General features: G+C 43.2%; 1 protein-coding gene across 1 annotated transcript; it reads left to right on the top strand.

Annotated features, from left to right (window-relative positions):
- The first annotated feature begins 4,120 nt into the window (after positions 1 to 4,120).
- Positions 4,121 to 15,740, top strand: TKTL1 (transketolase like 1). Its single transcript, XM_063119337.1, has 14 exons — positions 4,121 to 4,394; positions 5,039 to 5,156; positions 5,348 to 5,461; positions 6,194 to 6,291; positions 6,497 to 6,688; positions 6,766 to 6,893; positions 6,999 to 7,192; positions 7,833 to 7,997; positions 8,075 to 8,231; positions 10,865 to 10,995; positions 12,427 to 12,510; positions 13,729 to 13,825; positions 13,949 to 14,068; positions 14,905 to 15,740. Exons 1-14 carry the CDS (start codon positions 4,285 to 4,287, stop codon positions 15,075 to 15,077), a joined length of 1,881 nt encoding a protein of 626 aa, XP_062975407.1. The 5' UTR covers positions 4,121 to 4,284; the 3' UTR covers positions 15,078 to 15,740.
- The last annotated feature ends 4,173 nt before the right edge of the window (positions 15,741 to 19,913 follow it).

Raw genomic sequence — 19,913 nt, 5'->3', positions numbered from 1 at the left:
GGGCACTGTGTAGAAACAGACATGTGGGTCAAAGAGCCATTCCTCATGCCCCTTCCCCAGGTGGAGGTGCCGCTCCCTCTGGCCTAAAGCACCATGTGCCATTAAGCAGGTGCCCCCCCATGCCTTTGCTTTCCCCCCTCCTCTCCCTCAGTCCCCGTGTTAGGAAAGGATCGATATTAGCTTTTTATCCCACTTATCTCTAAAGAATCAAAGCAGCTTACAAACATTTTTTTAAAATGCCAGAGTTTAAAAGTATATTTATAAAAACATACCACTTGTCATCATAACACTAGAATTAAATGACAAACATGCTCTGGGTTTTTGTTTTTTTGGAACTGCAGCTGACCACAGCCTTTGACATGAGCGTAAACTCAGCTTCTTAATATAATTTAATGCAGCTTTCTCCGCCCACTAATTAGTCTAGGGCCAATCAGCAGGCAGTTTTCCCATGCAAGCCCTATTTAAATGCAGCAAGAACTCTGTTAATGGGCCTTTTCCAGAAGAGAACTTCATTGGGCTTTGGAGGTTAGAGCGGCAGGACTTCCACTTTGTTGCTGTTAACAGTGTCCAAGCTCTTCCACCTGAAGTCACCACCTCACTTCCCTCCAGTTAGGCCCTCGAGTGAGTCAGTCATATATTCACTTTGGTCAGCAACTAGCTTTCCTGCAGGACTACTTAGAGGTAGGCATGAAGGGTGGTAGGCCAGCATCTCAACCAACCAACCCCCCAACAAACGTGGCCTCTTAAGTTCTGTGGGTGTGTTAGTAAGGATGTTACCAACAACAATAATAAAAAAGACTGTACAGTAATTCTGTCTTTTTTTCTTAATGGATTCTCTGCAGTAAGAAAAAAAGCAGTAGAAAAACATGGGAGGGTTACTAGTGGAAGATGATGTTGTATGAGTGAGGCAGGGCAAAGGTTCTATAAAGCCCTACTCTGGAAACATCCTTAGGCACTTGTAGGTATGGAGGACAGGTCTGTGAACTGCAGCCCTCTTCTTTTGGAAGTCAAGAAGGTCAATGGGAATGTATTTCTGGATTTGTACAGCAAGAAATCAGTTGTTGACCACTGAGAAATCAAACGCAGAACCTGAATTATGTTGACTCCTTAGATAGCACTTTTGTTTTAGTGCTCAAATTGTTTCACATATGTGATCTTTGTAATTATTACAATGTCCCTTTTTATAGTGTTCGTATTGCCTTCTATGAAAATAATTTTCTTTCTTAAATATATATATATACGCACACTATAGTTTTATATCTTTTATGTTGTATAGCACCCCTGGTGGATTTATATTTGAAATACATTGGGCTCAATAAACAAATTCTTGTGCACCTGGAGGCTTCCCCCCCCCCATTTGATACTTGTTTTTCTTCTGCTGAATTGTTTGTCACAAGTACAATTTTTAAATTTAGCATCATTGCTAGAACTTGGAGCTTTTGTGAGAGTGTGCAAATCCTAGGTGAACCATTCAAATGAGCCACTGTGGGCAGGAATATATGAGTTATACAGTCATACCAGGGTAGAGAGCTTTATCACACCAGTGTTATACTGTGCAATCACTGCAAATTGCATGCAAAGGACTCAGAAGTTTTCCACCTTATAATCTGCTTTGATTGCGAAGTATTCCCAGGCATCCTGCCTTAATTGTGCAATAAAGCAAAAAGATTCACCTTATTTAGCCCCTACATTTTGAGCGTATCTTCCCAGCCGCCACTGGGGCGCAGGAGCAGGATTTTAAAGAAATGCTTACATCTGCGTAAGGTGTAAAGATAAAGACACCAAAATTGGCACAGTAATAGATATTAGGGAGAGCTTTAAGCAAACCAAATTTGAATTGAATTGGGTCATCAGTTGATTTTTTACTTTTTTTTTTACATTTCCCCCATTAAACTCACTTTAATGTATGCAAAGGATCGCTGTCGCCCGGTAGCAAAAACAACCACCATGAAAGTTTAGCGCTACAGGGATAATCCAAGGGAAGCAGGTACATGGGATGAAGCTTAGAATGAGACATTTTGAGGCAAATGGACTCTCAACTCCATGTTTGCTTCCTACTGCTAATATACTGGTGGAGCATTTGCAGAGAAAACATGTCAGGCCTAAGGGGTTACTTACTTCCCCTTTAAAAACAAATCTCAAGTCATCCTCCTCTTGCACTGCTGTCTCCCTGCAAACAACTTCCCAGTGAATTGGATCTTCTATCAACCTTTATAGGTCCGAGTCATTCATCACCTGATATGGCCACCTTGCCTCATGGTAGGGTGAACTTTTGTTCACAAGGAGGGATAAAATGTTCTGGTGCACTCAAGGAGAAACACTTAGAGCTTCATCACGGGGTTATACTGTGAAATCACTGCAAATTGCGTGCAAAGGACTCCGAAGTTTTCCAGTTTATAATCTGCTTTAACTGTGAAGTACTCCCATGCATCCTGCTTTAATTGTGCTATAAAGCCAAAAGTCCCGTCTTATTTTGATACCCCTTTTAAGAGTGAATCATTTGTTGTTTTCCAAGCGGCCACTGGGGGCGCAGGAGGAGGATTTGGTAGGTTTAAACTACCACTTAAACAAATGCTTATGTCTGCGTGAGTTTTAAAGATAAACACATCAAAACTGGCACAGTAATAGATATTGAGAGCTTTCAGCATACCAAATTTGAATCGGATTAGGTCATCTGTTGATGTTTAATGATTTTTTACATTTCTCCCCCTTAACCCCTTTCCTAGTATGCAAAGGATCTTAGGAGCGCTGCTGCTCTGGGTGTGATTTAGCTAGCTACAATGACGACTGTAGGGGATAATTTGAGGGAAACAGGTATGTGGGATGAAGAGCTAATCTCTTCTGTGACTCTCTTAAATCAGAATATAGGGTAAGTGGAAGTAGGACAGACTGACAAAATTATGAGACATCCCCCTATCTTAAATCCAAGTCCTGGTGGAATGTACAAATAAGCTTGTGTCCAGGCATGCTAGCCATGCTGTCTATCACCAGTCTCTTGGCAAAGGGACACTCTGGGCTGGCTGCCAGCTGCTCCAGTCACTTCACGCAGTGCCAAGCCTCCACAGCCAAGGCATGTTAGCTGCCCCTGGAAGGGGAATTTGCTGCATTCCAAACTGCTTGATGTTTCTGGACCAGGCCGCCTGCCCCTTCCTTCCCATACTCTGGCTCCCAAATTAGATATTGCTGCTCTTGTAGTCCAGTCATATGCATATTATTATTAATTACATTTACATACTGCCCCATAGCCGAAGCTCTCTGGCCGGTTTACAAAAGTTAAAAACAGTGAACATTAAATTTAAACCATAAAAAGCATAAAACACACACACACAAAACCAGACAATATCCATTTAAAAACAACAATTCTGGGGTCAGTTAAAAAAACTCAGCATATGCTGTTAAATATGCTGGGATTAAATGCTGTTAAATGCTTGAGCTGTGGATACACGCAATGGGATTTACTCCTCGGAAAATGGGCAGGAGTCATTCCAGTCAGTGGAATGATATGAGAGAGGCTTTCCTGGAATGTACCACCTGAGGGTGGGGGTGGGAAATCACATGTATGAATTTTACACACAGGAAACAGAACACCTTAGGATGTCAAAGAGAAGCGTAAGCTTCAGCCCTCTGACATGCTAGTTTGCTATAGACAAAGGAGGCATGGCGGGGATTCTACTTGCAGCACGGTGGCTCATTCTTGGAGGAGAAAGCTTTACTTTTTATAAAAAGGCCCTAGAATTAGAATCTTAGACAACAACAGACAATTGAAAAAGATTCCAGGATCACATTCTATTGCGGAAATGAACTCTGAGCCAGATTCTGACCCGCCGTTGCACTAGGACAAAGAGGCCCGATTTGCCATAGTTGCAAAGATGGGTTCTAGTTTCTCGTTCAGTCACCCACGCCACGGCTTTCCCAAGCGCTAGAGCTAGAAATCAGGGGTGGGGGTGGCTGGTTGGGGAGCACGTGGCGGCCGATAAAATCAAAGGGCAGAGGAAGGCAAATATCATGTGAGAAGAAACTGTCCAGCCGTAGCCAATGAATTAGCGCGCTTGCAAATGGCGTAGGCCTTGCGCAAGCCGCTTGCATCCTGCTGTGGCCACTCAGTGCTTTACCGAGGGGGTGATGAGCTGGACTCACACATGCACACCCCACTTCTTTTTTCCGGGCCAACTCCCCCTCTGATCTCACTTCCTCCTGCGGGCGGGACTTTGAGAACCCGGATAGAAAAGGGAGGCGGGCTTGGCGGCAGAAGCTCTGTAATATCTGGGCGTTTGAAGCTTCATCATGGCCAGCAGCTACCCTAAATTGGAGGAGAAGAGTCTCCAGGCCCTACAAGACGCAGCCAACCGCCTTCGGATCCACTCCATTCGCGCTACTTGCGCCTCAAACTCTGGGTAACCAGCTGTATCGCGCTCTCCTTCTTTATTAAGGAGTTTGCAGGGATCACCATCGCTTTTCTAGTACGGGGGCGTGGGGCATCAGCAGCAGCATCCCTTCGTACAAATGCTTTGTCCTTTTTTTAAAAAAAAAAAACAAATAAGCGTGAAAATGGGAAACTTGTGCGAGGTAAAGTCGCCACGCCCCCGCTATTTTGGATGTTCTCTCTTCAGTTTTGAGAGGTTGATTTGCACAAGCGGTTTTTGTAGCCCGATTCTGTCTCACGGGTAGTTTGTTAAGGGATGGGGGGCGATCACTGGCGGCCGAGGGTTTTGCTCATCCATGGGATGAGAGCAGGGGGTGGTTTTGGGTTCTATAGCTGCTTTGCACAAACCCATTCATTTGAAACACCTACTCGCCCGATCCCTGGTGGACGAAACTGTGTGAGCTGCCCCGATTTGGCCATTCTAAATGTGGGTCTCTTGGTGAAGATGAGTTGCATAGGGATCTTATTGCTTCCCTTTCAATCAACTCAGGATTCAGAGAAGTCCCTGTTAGCTTGATGCTGCGGTGGGTGGGTTGCCCTAATGGCGGTCTCTAGCCTTTACTCTTTTGTCTCTGCTGTTAGCCTTATGCCACCATTTGCTTTCTCTTTCTGCAGCCACCCCACATCATGCTGCAGTGCAGCAGAGATAATGTCTGTGCTGTTCTTTCACACCATGCGCTATAAACCAAGTGAGCCGGGCCATCCCAGCAGTGACCGCTTTGTGCTTTCCAAGGTAAGGGGTGTGTGGTGCAAGCTTTTGCTGTAGGATAGGTAGAGCTAGGCTGAGGCCCATATTGCAACAGAAAGTTGGGCTCAGTTCTCCATACTCTTGCATAGAGCAGCCTTGGCCTAGGGTGGTAATCTTTGAAACTGAATAGATTCTCCTGCGTTTTGATGTTCATGTACTTTGCTTCCCTCTGACAGGGACATGCTGCTCCTGTGCTCTATGCTGCATGGGCTGAGGCTGGCTACATCAAGGAGTCAGAGCTGCTGAAATTGAGGCGAATTGACAGTGACCTGGAAGGCCACCCAACCCCAGTAAGTGCTTTTATTAGAGCGGCACTGGCTGCCTTTGTGGTTTGTACCAAATGACCATCTCTGGTCTCCTTGTTATCTACAGGGCCTAGTTATGTTTCACTACTGACTTGGAATGTTACTGGATGAAATGTACCTAAAGTGTCTCCTCAGATGCAGTGTTTAATGATACCCTGTTCGTGTTTATAATTTTTGGTTGCAATCTTGTGATGGCTGTAAAGTATTTTTTATTAATTGACTTGTATTTTTGTAAGATTAGGTTTGCTAATCTGTAAGCTGTTTTGATCGTCCTTGAGTGGTAAGAAAGCAGTGTATAATACTATTTTTGCTTGCTCACAATGGGCTGAACTGAAGCTCTTCTGTGTTACTGTGGGCACATAGTTAACCTTTAAAATGGAAACTTGTTCTACTCAGCAGAAACATAGTTAGCCTTTGAAATGGACCTTGTTCTACTGTGCAGAATACCTGTAGGCTTATTTTAAAAGTGGGCCTCAATTACAGGACTGGTTGCTTAGAAAAGCATGTGTGTTGCTGGGGTAGGGGGTAGTTAAGTGCTCACTCACTGTGTGTGTGTGTGAGAGAGAGAGAGAGAGAGAGTTGTATCCAAATCCAGAGAGGATACAGAACAAAGACAGATATAGACATCATGGGAGTAATTTGTAACGGATAGCTAGCATATCATGGTACTCATTTTATGTTCCTAGCACTCTTACCTCTCCTCTCTTGGCTTAACAGAGGCTGCCTTTTGTGGATGTCGCCACTGGTTCATTGGGACAGGGCCTGGGAGCTGCCTGCGGAATGGCCTACACAGGCAAATACTTTGATAAGGCTAGGTGAGAAACTACGAATGAAAGCGGAAATATCTACATAATGAAGCCTGTTGCTTCTTGCGTAGGAAGTTCCTTTATTCTTCTTGTCTTGGGCCTAGTGGGGAACTCAGCAGTGGTGCAGAAAAACAAACGACAGCTTGTGGGAAAAGAGCCATCTTTTCTCTTCCCCTGCTCACATTGGACCCTGATGTGCCTTATTCTCTCCCAGTTACCGAGTGTACTGCCTGCTGGGGGATGGAGAGTCCTCGGAGGGATCTGTGTGGGAAGCCCTGCAATTTGGATCCCACTATCAATTGGACAACCTGGTAGCCATCTTTGATGTCAACAGGCTGGGTCAAAGTGAAGCAGCCCCGCTGTGCCACGACACTGATGTCTACCGCAAGCGTTGTGAAGCCTTTGGGTAAGCGCTGCTGGCTGCATTTGCTCTTGCCCTGGCAAGGAGCCTGCTTATTGTACAAACTTCTCCTATTTTGCTAGGTGGAATACCTATGTTGTGGATGGACATGATGTGGAGGAACTGTGTCGAGCCTTGTGGCAAGCAAGTCAGCTGAAGGGGAAGCCCACAGCTATTGTGGCCAAGACTTTCAAAGGGCGAGGAATCCCAGGTGAGCACTGTACCTTTGTCTGGGGGTAGTAATGGGTGATGACAGGGGATGGTTGCAGCCAATTTCCGTCACTGGATGGGACCTAGTAATTGTTCTCTGTCTCAGATGTGGAGAATGCTGACAATTGGCATGGAAAACCCATGCCAAAGGACAAAGTGGAGTCCATCATCAACACTATTCAGAGCCAAATCCAGACTAATAAGGTCTTGTCTACCCAACCGCCTGCTCAGGATGTGCCACAGATCAGCATTGTGGATATCAAGATGCCTTCTCCGCCCGCCTACAAAATTGGGGATAAGGTACTACATAAATCAGGCAGCTTGGAATTTTTTTTCTTCACTCCAGATGTTGGTCTGAAACTCCCACATCCCTTACCGTTGGCTATGCAGTCTTGGGCTGATTGGAGTTGTAGGCCAACAACATCTGGGGGGGCACAAATTGCCTATTCTTGCTTTGCAGCCACATCCCATGAGGTCATTCCCTCCCCTGCCACTTTCAATTCCATGTTTCCAGTCTGATGACAAGACCCAACAATTCAAGTCCTATGTACAACCTAGGATAGTATGTGGATGAAGCAAACTTTATGCAAGTCACAAAAAATTATGCAGAATTACCAAAAACACATCAGTATATTGAATTTGGGAGAAGATTTTGGACCATTCTTTCTCCCCGCCCCCGCCAGTACAGCAATTTAGTTTTAAAAATTCCTGTATTCTGGCATGTGTTTATGTGTGGGGGTTTGCAAGCCTTTTCTAGCCAAGAAAAATAGAGAATTTCTAGGCTTGTGAAGGGGGAGGGGTTTGAGGAAGGGCTGAGAAAAATGTGAAGATGTCCACGGAAACTGAATCTGTTCCTGTCAGAGTAGGTGTGTCTCTTTGTCTTAGTGGGAAATTAAAGATATCTTGTAGCGGATTATAATGTGACTTCCTACTTTTTCAGATGGCCACTCGCAAAGCCTATGGTTTAGCTCTGGCAAAGCTGGGAAATACAAACAGCCAGGTAGTAGTCTTGGATGGCGACACTAAGAACTCTACTTTTGCTGAGATTTTCAAGCAAGCCCATCCTGAACGCTTTATAGAGTGTTACATTGCTGAGCAGAACATGGTAAGCCTCAGAATGTGAAATGCAGTGCTGTCTCTCGTGGACGAAGACTTGCGATGACACCTTGTCTTGTTCTGCAGGTCAGTGTGGCTCTGGGCTGTGCTGCTAGGAACCGCACCATTGCATTTGCCAGCACCTTTGCAGCCTTTTTCTCCCGGGCATTTGACCATATCCGGATGGGTGCCATCTCGCAGTCAAACATCAACCTTTGTGGCTCCCACTGTGGGGTTTCTATTGGTAAGAACTGCCTGACGTGTGAATCCCTTTTGTTATTTGTTACATTTATAGCATGCTTTTTCTTCAAGGGTTCAAGGTAGCATACATAGTTCTCCCCCTCCTCACCAATTTTATTTTCACAACAGTGCCGTGAGGTAAGGGCTAGTGAGAACTTGATTAGCCCTGGGGTACCCAGTGAGCTTCATGAATGAGTGGGGATTTGAACGTAATCTCCCCTGTGACACTCTTTCCACACTGGCTCTTTTCTACTCTGCTACATAGTTTACAGTTGTTGTGGGTTCTTGAGAATCATGCATTCCTCTTAGCAAGCGGTAGCTTACCTGAGGAGATATGTGGGTTTTGGAAGAGAAGTAAGAGTACTAAGAATGCTGACTGTTCTCCAGTCTCACTTCCTGGCGTGCTGTGTGACTTTGAGCAAGCATGTTTGGGGGACAACTATCTGCCTTTAAAAAAGATTGGGCAGGTTCACACGTCACAGTAATCCCCTCTTAGAATAAGCCACTCTGGGTTGCTTGTTACTCCCAACAGATGATCAGGTGCTCTGCAGCTTGCAATTGCTCATTTATCCCCTCAGTCTTCTCACTTGCTCATGGCACGTGTCCTAGGCAGAAATCCTTATTTCCTCGTTCCCTACGTCAGCACCCTTTCTGCAATTGGTCCAGCAGGGTTGCCGGCTCACGAGGAAAACTGTTCCCCCCGCCGCATCAGATCACCAAATGCATATAATTTTCTGAGCCCTTATAAAGCCAGTAACACATTTGCAACCCTTTTTATTTTAGTTTTTTTTAATTTCAGGTCTTGCACAAGTGCACAGGAATGCAAGTTTGCCTGATCACTAATTAGCTCAGCATATTGATATCCCTTTCTTGTCAATTTCGTCCGACACTTACAGGCTTGCCTTGTTAGCTAACATTTTTTTTTAAAAAAAAAAGAAAGCTGCTTCACATACTGCCGAATAATTACAACCACCCAGAAAGCTCTTCCTGCTTTTGGCTCCTCCCCACTTTGTGGCTGTCACTTCCCTCCACCAAATTTCAAGGCAGAGTGAGGTAGATCAGTAAAGATATCTGAACTTCAAAGCACAGCAGGTAAAGATACGTGAATTTCAAGGTGAACAAGGGAGGTGGATCAGATAACTGAGGTTGATCAGTTAATATATGCAAATTTCAAGACCGAGCTGGGAGTGGGAATGGTAAATACAGGCAAATTTCATGGCAGAGCCGAAAAGTAGAGGGGAAAATTATGCAAATTTCATAGCAGCGGACTTTTGAATGTATACACTTGCACAAGACACTCCCCCAAAGGTTGTGAACATGTTCAGGACACTCCCTGGTGTCTTTCCTTCTCTGTTTTTAGGAGCTTGGGGTGAAGGGCACTGACAAGGGATGAGGCAGGATGGCAATAGCGAGATTGTGAGAAGTGGCAGGGGATTTCAAAGCTCTTGCTGGGCAGCTTTCTAACCATTCTCAACAACCCACAATGAATTTGCCCTGCTGGGTTTAAGTCACCCTGAACCTGCCATGATTTCTCAGAATGGTGTGTTTATGGAAAAGAAACCCATGATGAACAAACTGCTCCGGGTTTGGATGTCATGACAAGCTACCCTGAAGCAACCTGTGGTGGCAACCCATCATGGCTTATCGTATCTTGCAAACCAGGTCATAGAGGGCAAAAGTTAAAAGTCCTCCGATCTGAAAGGGTTGTGGTTAAAGGTTCCAAATGCAACATGCTGATAGAACAACAGCGGTGAATTTAATCTGATGTTCCAGCTGGCTGTATACCAGATCTAAAGATGCATATGTCCTTTCATCAACTACTTAAGCACGATACCCTTAGCAAATCTAGAAAGCTCTCGTACAGAAGAATTTTGGGTTTAGATTAAGTTTTAATAGATTAGCAGAATTTGTCAAGTGAAAAGATGTATCAGTAAGTATTCTAAGTTGAGGATGGTGTGTGTGCTGCAATTCTACAGGAGGGGAAAAAACCTTAAAGGGTGCAAAGTTTAGTTTTCAGAGAATCCCTGCTTTCATTTAACACTCCCTCACCCCAGTTTCCAGCCTCTATGGTTGTTAAGATAATCATGGAATCAAGAGATGTGACTGAAGACTCTGTACTTGGATTGATATACCTTATAGCAGTTCTTTTTTTTCTAGCTTTATCCTTGTCAGGATGAGTTGAGTCTACAAGTGTAATATTCTATTTACCACTGTTATGTGCAAACAGGCCCTGTCTGTGTGCTGGGGTTTTGTGTTTCGCTCTCTTCTCTATCCTCTTTCATTTAAATGACCATCTGTATATCTTAGATGTACCAAAGCAACCAGCTCTGAGAGAAAGTTCTTGATATAATTGACCCAATTCTCTTTCTGGAATTGCCGAGATAAGTAACTATGTAGTAAATCTTGGTGGAGTTCAGGCACAGCTGGAAGCTTGGATTCGGTAGTATGCCCTATAGGACTTGTGAAATTAATCCTGCATTGCACAACTTACACAATATGATTGCCTTCCTAGTATTAGAAGGAATAATTGTGCTATTCTTATTCTAGATGCATGGCATAGATATTGAACGGTTATATTTCTCTACCATGGCAAATAGGTTATGCTGTTACCTCTTCCTTGTTGCCCTTCCTCCCCAGGTGAGGATGGACCCTCTCAGATGGCCCTGGAAGACATTGCCATGTTCAGAACCATTCCAGGCTGCACTGTGTTCTATCCAAGTGATGCGGTCGCCACTGAACATGCTGTCTGTCTGGCAGCAAACACCAAGGTATATACATCCAAGAATGCTTCACATTTGGGCCCAGGCTTGGTTAGATTGAGACAGTATCACCAACTCAGGCAGGTGAGTTGGGTCTGTTGCCCCTGGAGCTAGAAGCTGACACTTTGGGATCACAATTCTTGCTGTTTGCATCTTCTTGTAAGTACTTTTATGTTGGTTGTCACAAAGCTTGTTGAAGGTACGTTATATCAAGCTGACTAAGGTTATAATAGCTGCTTGAGTGGAGGTTGTGTGAGATGAAAGTCAGATCTACCTGTGTCATCCAAAGTTTGGGCTTCAGTGTCATCAATAAGTAGATGACACAAGGCTCTACCTATTTTTTCAACCTAAAAATCCAAGGGAGGCAGTGGAACGCTTGAACAATTGCCTGGATATGGCACAGGGATGGATGAGGGAGAACAAACAATCTTAATCTGGGAAAGACTAAGGTTACATGGGTTAGGAAGTTGGCAGGTCTGGATTGGGGTGTGTAACTCCTCTTGGCTGGGGTTACACTCCACTTAAAGAGCCAATTGTGCAGCTTGGGGATGCTGCTGGATTTGTTGTTGTCTGGCAAGACACAGGTAGTGGCTGTGGCTGGGAGTTCCTTTTACAAGCTCTGGCTTGTATGCCAGGTGCAATTTTATCTGGAGTGGTCAGATCTGGACTCTGTTACCCATCCACTGGTTACCTTCAAACTGGACTACTGTAGCATGCTTTATATGAGTCTGCTTTTGATGGTGGTCCAGAAACTGCAGCTGTTGCAAAATGTGGTTGCCTGGATGCAGGTGGGGGACAGAAAGGGGGGAAAAAATCTGATTCTGAGTCAGTTGCACTGGCAAACCTTAATTGGCTTGGGACTAATATTTGAAGGCTGGCTTTTTTCCATACAGTCCTGTCCCATACGTTAAGATCTGCCTCAGGGGTCCTTCTTGAGAGCCAGCTTTTAAGATTGGTCAGGTTGGCATGCACAAGAGAGGATTTCCTTGTTGGTGGCCCCTAAACTCTGGAACTCCCTTCCTGTTGTCTTGCTCTTCACCCTTTCTATATAGGCATTCAGGCAAGGCTAGATGACCTTCCTCTTCAGTGCTGACTTTAATCTGAGTTGGTAACTACGCTATGCATTTGAGAGCCCCTCAATGTATCCTGTACGATTGCTAATGTGGCAACTTGTATCTTTGTTTCTTGCCTTTTGTCTTGAATGTATGTTGCTTTGTGAGGGCCTAGCCCTAAAAAGATGTAAAATACTGCTTGAAGCACATTGTTCTGCATTTCTGTGCCTTCTAAATGACCTCCAACTTGTCAGTATAATTTTGGTGTTTACATAACCCTTTGGACCCTACTGTGACATCTTGCACACCAGAATGTCTGTTGCTAAGGGATATTGATAAGAGCTCTACTATTTTTCTGTTCCTCTGAAATGTGCTCATTGATCTTCAGGGGATATGCTTCATTCGAACCAGCCGTCCAGAGACTCCCGTCCTGTACTCTCAGGAAGAAAAGTTTGCAATTGGCCATGCCAAGGTAAAGAGCTATAATCTCTTCTGCAGGAGAAAGAGTTGAGCATTGCAACTTGAGTAATATGATATCTGGCTATGCTCTGGCCTCGGAATTTTAGGCACCATTATATAACACCTGTTCTGATCTGGTGCTGGGAGAAGTATGGTCTTATTTTTGAACAACAGTGTACATGATCCTAAACACACTTGGAAAGAAGTGTGGCATCAGTGGAACTTTTTCTTCCAAGCAAATTGATGTATATAATTCTGAACATGTGTATGTTTAGATAGAAAAAACCCCCCTACAACTCCCAGCATTCCTTAAGCTATCCACAAGTGGCTGGGAATTATAGGACTATTTTTCGCTCTAAACATTTCTAGAATTGCACCTTAAATGACTTCAAAGACGGGAAGATCTTGGCCTCATTTAGCAGGTGCTGTGAAGTGGCAGACATCTTGCAGGCATACTAAGACAAGACTAGTAGGCATTCATAGTTAGTAATACTGATCTTATATTTTAAACTAAGGCTGTAATATAAATCAGTCTTGTTGGCCAAAGCCCAAAAATATGATCTTGTCACATCAAAAAAAGTACATAGAATTGCATCATTGAGTCATACATGTGTCTAACGCTAGGTGGCAGAGGACTAACATGACTTGGCCGTATAACTATGAAGTTACTAAGACAGGCCAGAAGGATTGCACAGCTGTAGGATATTGTGTCTTCCGCAGAAGAATGTTAGAGAGGTTGTGTACAGGCAGACATTGAAGCAGGCTGTGGTCTAAATAGGGATTCTTTAGGTGGCTTGGGATAGAACAAAGAGTATTTTGCTGAAGCACACAAAATCCAAGTAAACCTCTTGTGTTTTTCAAAAGCTGCCCTGGTGTTCAGCACAAAATTCTCCCAGGAAATAGAAATATAAGGCCCTGGTGGAATTTTGCTATTGCAGCAAAGTGAAACTGGAGGGCATCTTGATTTTATCATCTTGGTGACCCAGCTTTTGTTTGTGTGTAATGCAATTTGTACGTTGTATATAAAGGCCTTTGGCTGAATATGTACTGGCTGGCAACCATAGAATAAGAATACAGTGCAAACTGTTCTTAACAGCCACCTTCTAAATCTAATCTTAAATAACATCCCTCTTCTTGAATCAAATTGGAACCAAGGCATCGTTTGCATTATGTTTTTATCTCTATAGGGTGTTCTTTTGGCATATTAGAATCTTGTGTCTATCTTTTGTAGATTGTGCGTAAGAGTGATGATGACAAGGTTACAGTTATTGGAGCAGGCGTCACGCTCCATGAGGCCCTTGCAGCTGCTGATGAGCTGGCCAAACAAGGTAATGAAATACAGAAATCTTGCCAGTGGAGGAGTTCAAGATATTTACTTGATTCTCTTCCCCCTCCTTTTCCTCTGCAGTTCTGTGCTCCATCCTTCCCAGAAATATTTTGCTTTCTTTTAGGAATCCATATCCGGGTAATTGATCCCTTTACAATCAAACCCTTGGATGCTGACACTATCATCTCAAGTGCCAGAGCCACTGGGGGCCGCATCATCACCGTTGAAGATCACTACAAAGAGGGTAATCTGTGAACTCAATACTGTTATTTCAGACATGACTGGGGGAACTGGCTGCAGCTCTGTAACTTTAGCACAGGATGCTTGTGAAGACAACCTATCCCAGTAAATTTGTCCTATCTTGTTTTTCTGACCAGAGCTTTTGCTCCCACAATAACCACTTGTGCACATGTGGCTATATGTGAGCTCCGGAATATTGCCAGAATCTTTCAAGTGCCCAATCTTTAATAGAAAAGACCATTCTTTTCTGTGTGGAAGAAAAATGTTTATATTGGGAACTCACAGCTAATGAGCTGCAGGTTAAATGTTGCCTATAAATGGCTGCTGGGAGGTTTAACACTCCTATGTGCCTCTAAAAAGATCTCTGTAGTCTCATAACTCTTGCTTTCACTTATGTCCCCCTCTTATGAAAGTAGGGGGGTTATTTGGGGACTAAGAATCAATGGCCATGCTGTGTATAGAAGAAGTTTCCTTCTCACATGAAAGGTGGCCATGATGTTCTTTAAGACTGGCTTGCTGAGCAAATGAGTAGTCAGCTGTGAGTTATGTGGCCAAATAGCTTTTATTGTAGTCAGAAGTTAAGAGGCAAGCTCTTCGAACTCCTCGTGAACTCTGGGAGCCAAGCAAAAGGACAAACATGCTTTTACATGACTTACACAAGAAAGGAAATTGGAAGTACAAATGCTCCTGGAAGGCACGAACATAATACTTGACAGGACATGAGTGTGTGTGTACATATTTTGTCTTTGCAACTCAGCACTGTTGTATGAAAGTGTTAAATTAACCAGATTGAATCAAGTGTGCATTCCAGTTGAAACTAACTACTATCTCTCTCCCTAGGAGGTATTGGTGAAGCTGTGGCAGCAGTGGTCTCAAGAGAACCTGGTATCTTAGTTCAGAGCCTGGCTGTGTCAAACGTGCCCCGGAGTGGAAAACCATCTGGGCTTCTAGACATGTTTGGGATCAGTGCAAAGAGCATCGTAACAGCTGTGAAGAGTACCTTTGCCAATTGATAACTTGTTTGGTTTGGGGTTCATGGGAGGGGCCACCGAACTATGAAAAATGGTTTTCTGAAGAGCAGAGGTGGAAACTGCTTGGTTTTCTGGTAGCAGAACTTGTAAAGTACTCTTTGTGACTCCCAAACACCATTTTCAGTTCTGACAAATGCTGCTAACGTTCCCTCATTTGCATTCTGTGTGCAAATGAAGCTTTAACAACTGTCCAAGTTACCATTCTTTTGTTTCCCCATCTCCATCACTAAGCCTTTCTGCTCATTTTTAAACTACTTGCATATTAACTGAGCCTGAAAACCACCTGGCAACTGTATGTGGACCAAATGGTGCTTTTCTTACCTGAACCTGTAGGCACCTATTCCTGTGCGTGCCTCCTACCCTACTTGGCTTTCCTCTCTCAGGCCTGACATTCCAAGGCCATGTTGGGTAGACTTTCACTGCGGTTTTTCCTACCAGAAGGTATTGACATATGATTAGTTTTTGCCTGTAGAAATGCAACTGGCTCTTGTAGAAATATTGTGACCTAATGCTCTTGTCATATTAATACTGTTGTCTTAGTCAAAACAGAATGTGACCAAGATAGTTCTTTCTGAATTATGCTTACTGCAACTGCTGCTAACAAAACAGTGTTCAGCAAATCAATAAACAAGTTCTCAACCGTTAGCTTTGCAAATGATATGTATCTCTCAAGTTATTAGAGTCCAGTAAGAGGCAGTGAAATGGGCAGAGGGAAAGATACTGTAATATATTGCATGCACACATGTGTATAATAAGCAGAACAAGATGTTATACAGAAAACTACAGCCTCATTTTGAGTTTCTCCCTGCCCTGCTGTAACGTGTAGTAAGAATAATCTGGATTCTTCTCATTGTCTGCTGTTGGCAGGAAAATACAAGCATGTTAATGCCAGGATGAAGCTAAGTTTTAAGGAGATGGTGACGACCACTTCTTGAGGCTTCCCTGTCTAACCATGGCTTGTTGTATGGGGTTATAGGATGCTTTGGAATCCATCCTCACCGCACACCTCAATGGTTTTGGATGACATGACAAACCATGCTATGCCGGGGGTAATTAAGGAAATGGCAAGTGTGCAAGCTGTTCACATGGGGTGGGGAAAAGAAACCACTGTGGCTTCTGCCTCTGCTAATTGTCTGAACCTGGTCAGGGAGAATACACATAGCTAGATTTTTATTCATCCCACTATTAAAAGCCCTTACAAAATTTTCTTGAAATACAAAATTATAAAAATTAAAAATGTTGAGCAGTGTGGATGGGGACAGATCTCTGTGTGGCTGTTTTATCTTCCGTAACATATATAAACAGACTTGATCATAAGGCCTGTTGGACTTGTTCTTTCTCATATTTTTGTATATGCATCTTGACATAAAACATTACAGAAAGGGCATGATTAACTACTATGAAGTGTACCTAAGATATTGGAGATTGGCTAGCAACTTTTTTGGAAACAAAAGGCAATCCACAGCCTTTCATTTTTTGAAAAATGATTGCAATATACATATAGGAACTAGACCTGAATATTGCACTGAGGCAAAGTCATCAAGCCAAAGTGATAATCTCCATTAATATTTGTATGTTTCTTGACATACAATCCAGAAGTGCCATTTTGGATACAGGATTGCTTTTTGTATGACCAAAACACATTTTGTAAATTGATATCACCATTGTGATATTAGGCCAACAAAAGTCACAAAATACCAAGCAAACTTTTGAGTTTCCCATTACTCTTCATCAGGCATGATGAGAAAAAATGGGGATAGGAGGAAAAAAATGGTTCAGGCTCATGCCTTGGGAATTTGCATTTAGTTACAACCTTAACATTCAGATTAGGTTCTACCAGGTATTAAGACGGTTTCACATTGCATCTGGGACCCTCCCAAGTGTTGCTGGGAAGAAGAAACCAAGGATAGATGGTCCCCCATTTTTTTAAAACCCAGTTGCTATTTGGAACTGTCTCCAATTGCAACTACATTTTATATTAATAAAACTGAACATTAGGTTACTTCGCCTAGGAGTTGAAGATGATATAACCTCAGAATAAAGTCCCAGTTTAAGGTGTAAACTTTTGAACGGTACACATGATGGAAAATGACAATTTTATATACACAATGTATATATTAACCCTCGTATATATTATGTATATATAGCCCTAAACAACTTGGGACCAGGATACCTGAGAGAGGGCCTTCTCCCTTACCAACCTGCCCGGTCACTGAGGTCATCCGAGGGCCTTCTCCTGGTGGTTCCACCTAGATCCATCCTCCGAATGGAATCCACCAGGGGAAGAGCCTTCAGCGTGGTGGCACCCCTCCTGTGGAATTCCCTGCCTCTGGAGGTCAGGCAGGCGCCAACCTTGTACTCCTTTCGGCGCCTCCTGAAAAATCTTTATTCCAAGAAGTCTTTCTTTAACATGCAGCCTTGGATTTCTGTTTTTGCTTCTTTTAAATTTTGTTTTAACTGTTTTATTCTGTTTTTATTTTCATTTTACCTTGTACACCGCTCCGAAATTTTTCAATGGGGAGCGATATATAAATATTCTAAATAAACAAATAAATATTAACTCCGCCTCCCCCCGTTTTCACAATGTATTTTTGTTTGTTGATATTCACGTTAAAAGAAAAAGGTGCACAATGTTTTTGGCCCCAAGGGAAACATGAGAAACTGGGTTGTGGGGTCGGGCTGCACACATGCACAAGTAATCCTGATACAAATCACTGCTAACAGCAGGGAAAAAGCAATCTGAAGCTTGTGTCTCTCCAGCCCCTCCCCCAGTGAACCTGATACAAAATGCTCCTTCCAGTGAGAAAAGAGCAATCTGTTAGGCTCGCTAGTGGAGGAAATTTGGTGGCAACAGGGGAGTCAGCAACCTTGGCAGCTGCAGGCTCTATACCCTTTATAACAGTGGTTCTCAACCTTCCTAATGCCGCGACCCTTTAATACAGTTCCTCATGTTGTGGTGACCCCCAACCATAAAATTATTTTCGTTGCTACTTCATAACTAATTTTGCTACTGTTATGAATCGTAATGTAAATATCTGATATGCAGGATGTATTTTCATTGTTACAAATTGAACATAATTAAAGCATAGTGATTAATCACAAAAACAATGTTATTATATATTGTGAGATATCTATTCCTAATTACAAATAAATGAAATATGTGTTTTCCGATGGTCTTAGGCGACCCCTGTGAAAGGGTCATTCGACCCCCAAAGGGGTCGTGACCCACAGGTTGAGAACCGCTGCTTTATAAGATCACCTGTGTAAGAATCTGCTGTTGAATGACTAAATTTTGTATTTTCCATCTGTGGTAGGTCCCTTGATTACTTGCTTTCTCTGCTCAATTGCAAATGGTGCCTGTCCTGTCTATCAAATTTACACTTGAGAAGGCTAAGCCCAACAGTTTAGAAACTGAGATGGAATCCATTTGCATGTGAAAACTGAAAGAAATGGGTTTTCCTCCCTTTATCAAGACCTCTGCCCTCCTGGAAGTTAAATGTTTTTAAAAGTAACACATCAAGGGGTTTCACCATATATTAATATTAAATATAACAGACAAACTAGACGCTGATGTTAATTGTGTCTATGCAAATAGCACTTGGGCTGCTATAATTATCAAGATCACACAGCAAGTATGGAATGGGAGTTTACATCCTTGCTGCAGTCCTGACAAAAATTGTCCTTTTCAAGCTGCTTCCAGATGGGTGGCTGTGCAGCAAAAAGAACAAATCCCATTAATGAGTAAATCTCATTAAATTCAGTAGGATTTACTTCAGAGTAAACATGTATGGAATCAGGCTGAGAGACCAATCTTGACATAGTAGCCAAATCTGGTAATCTTTAAAGTGACACAAGTCTTTGTCGTCCTTTCACACTGGTTATTTGCATTCAGAGGAAATCTCTCATGGATGAAAAGATTGGTCTCTCTCTGCCTGAAGTAAACTCAGAGTTGAATGGGATTTACTCGCCAATAATGCTATAAAGGATCCCCCCCCCCAAAAAAGTTACTATCAGAAGTCTCACTGAAGTCATTGGGATGGAAATTAGTTATGTATAACCTTAAGTGTGACTACCTTTCTCTAAACTGCAGCCTTAGTTTTATTTGTAATTTTACAAATTGATTTTTCATACTTTCCTTTTGCAAAAAGCACTGCATTGCTGTAGCAGGCCATCTCTAGCAAAGCTAATCTTAATTTGTCAATAATATTTGGGTTTCAATGGGCGGACATTTTGCCTATTTTTCCCCCTCGTTTCTCCTTTGTTCATGCCATCAGCCATTGTAGTACATTGCGATAATGTCAAGAAAGTTCTCTCCCTCACACCCATTCACATTAATGGGACCATTTCTTCCACACACACAATTATATATGTCATTACCAAGTTATCTCAGGACGCACCCCCCCTCCCCCAACGCTCCCTCACCTCGCACAGAGTTTGGAGGGCGGGAGTATTAGGGCGATTCCTAAGCCAGTCGTAAAAGTTAATGCTTAACTCTGCATATTCATTGGTCGACATACATATCAGTCAATCTATATCCCAGCCCCCTCTGTCGACAGTTAGAAGGGGAGACGCGAGGAAAAAGAAGGGCGGAGCAAGAGCATTCCGTTAGCTGGAAGGCGTGGCCTAGTTGCAGTACATTGGGCGTGGCCTGCGGAGAATCCCGCCAAACAGAAGACGGGGAGTGGCGTGCTTTGAGAAAGCGACAGCGAAGGCGTGTCCCGCGAACTCTCCAGCCTATCAGAGAAGAGGACGAGCGCTCTGTGAAAAAGCTGGCCAATTAGAATTACAATTCGTGGAATCGGATACCTGAAGAGGCCA

This window comes from Elgaria multicarinata, chromosome 3 (assembly GCF_023053635.1).
Source record: "Elgaria multicarinata webbii isolate HBS135686 ecotype San Diego chromosome 3, rElgMul1.1.pri, whole genome shotgun sequence".
NCBI classification, from domain to species: Eukaryota; Metazoa; Chordata; class Lepidosauria; order Squamata; family Anguidae; genus Elgaria; species Elgaria multicarinata.
This window is presented reverse-complemented; position numbering and strand designations above follow the sequence as displayed.

What these genes read in the sequence shown, in the direction of transcription:
- TKTL1 (XM_063119337.1), top strand. Translation starts at nt 4,285, where the DNA reads ATGGCCAGCAGCTACCCTAAATTGGAGGAGAAGAGTCTCCAGGCCCTA. An exon ending in CCTACAAAATTGGGGATAAG is followed by an intron (nt 7,193 to 7,832) that starts GTACTACATAAA and finishes CTACTTTTTCAG; the next exon opens with ATGGCCACTCGCAAAGCCTA. An exon ending in GTCTGGCAGCAAACACCAAG is followed by an intron (nt 10,996 to 12,426) that starts GTATATACATCC and finishes ATTGATCTTCAG; the next exon opens with GGGATATGCTTCATTCGAAC.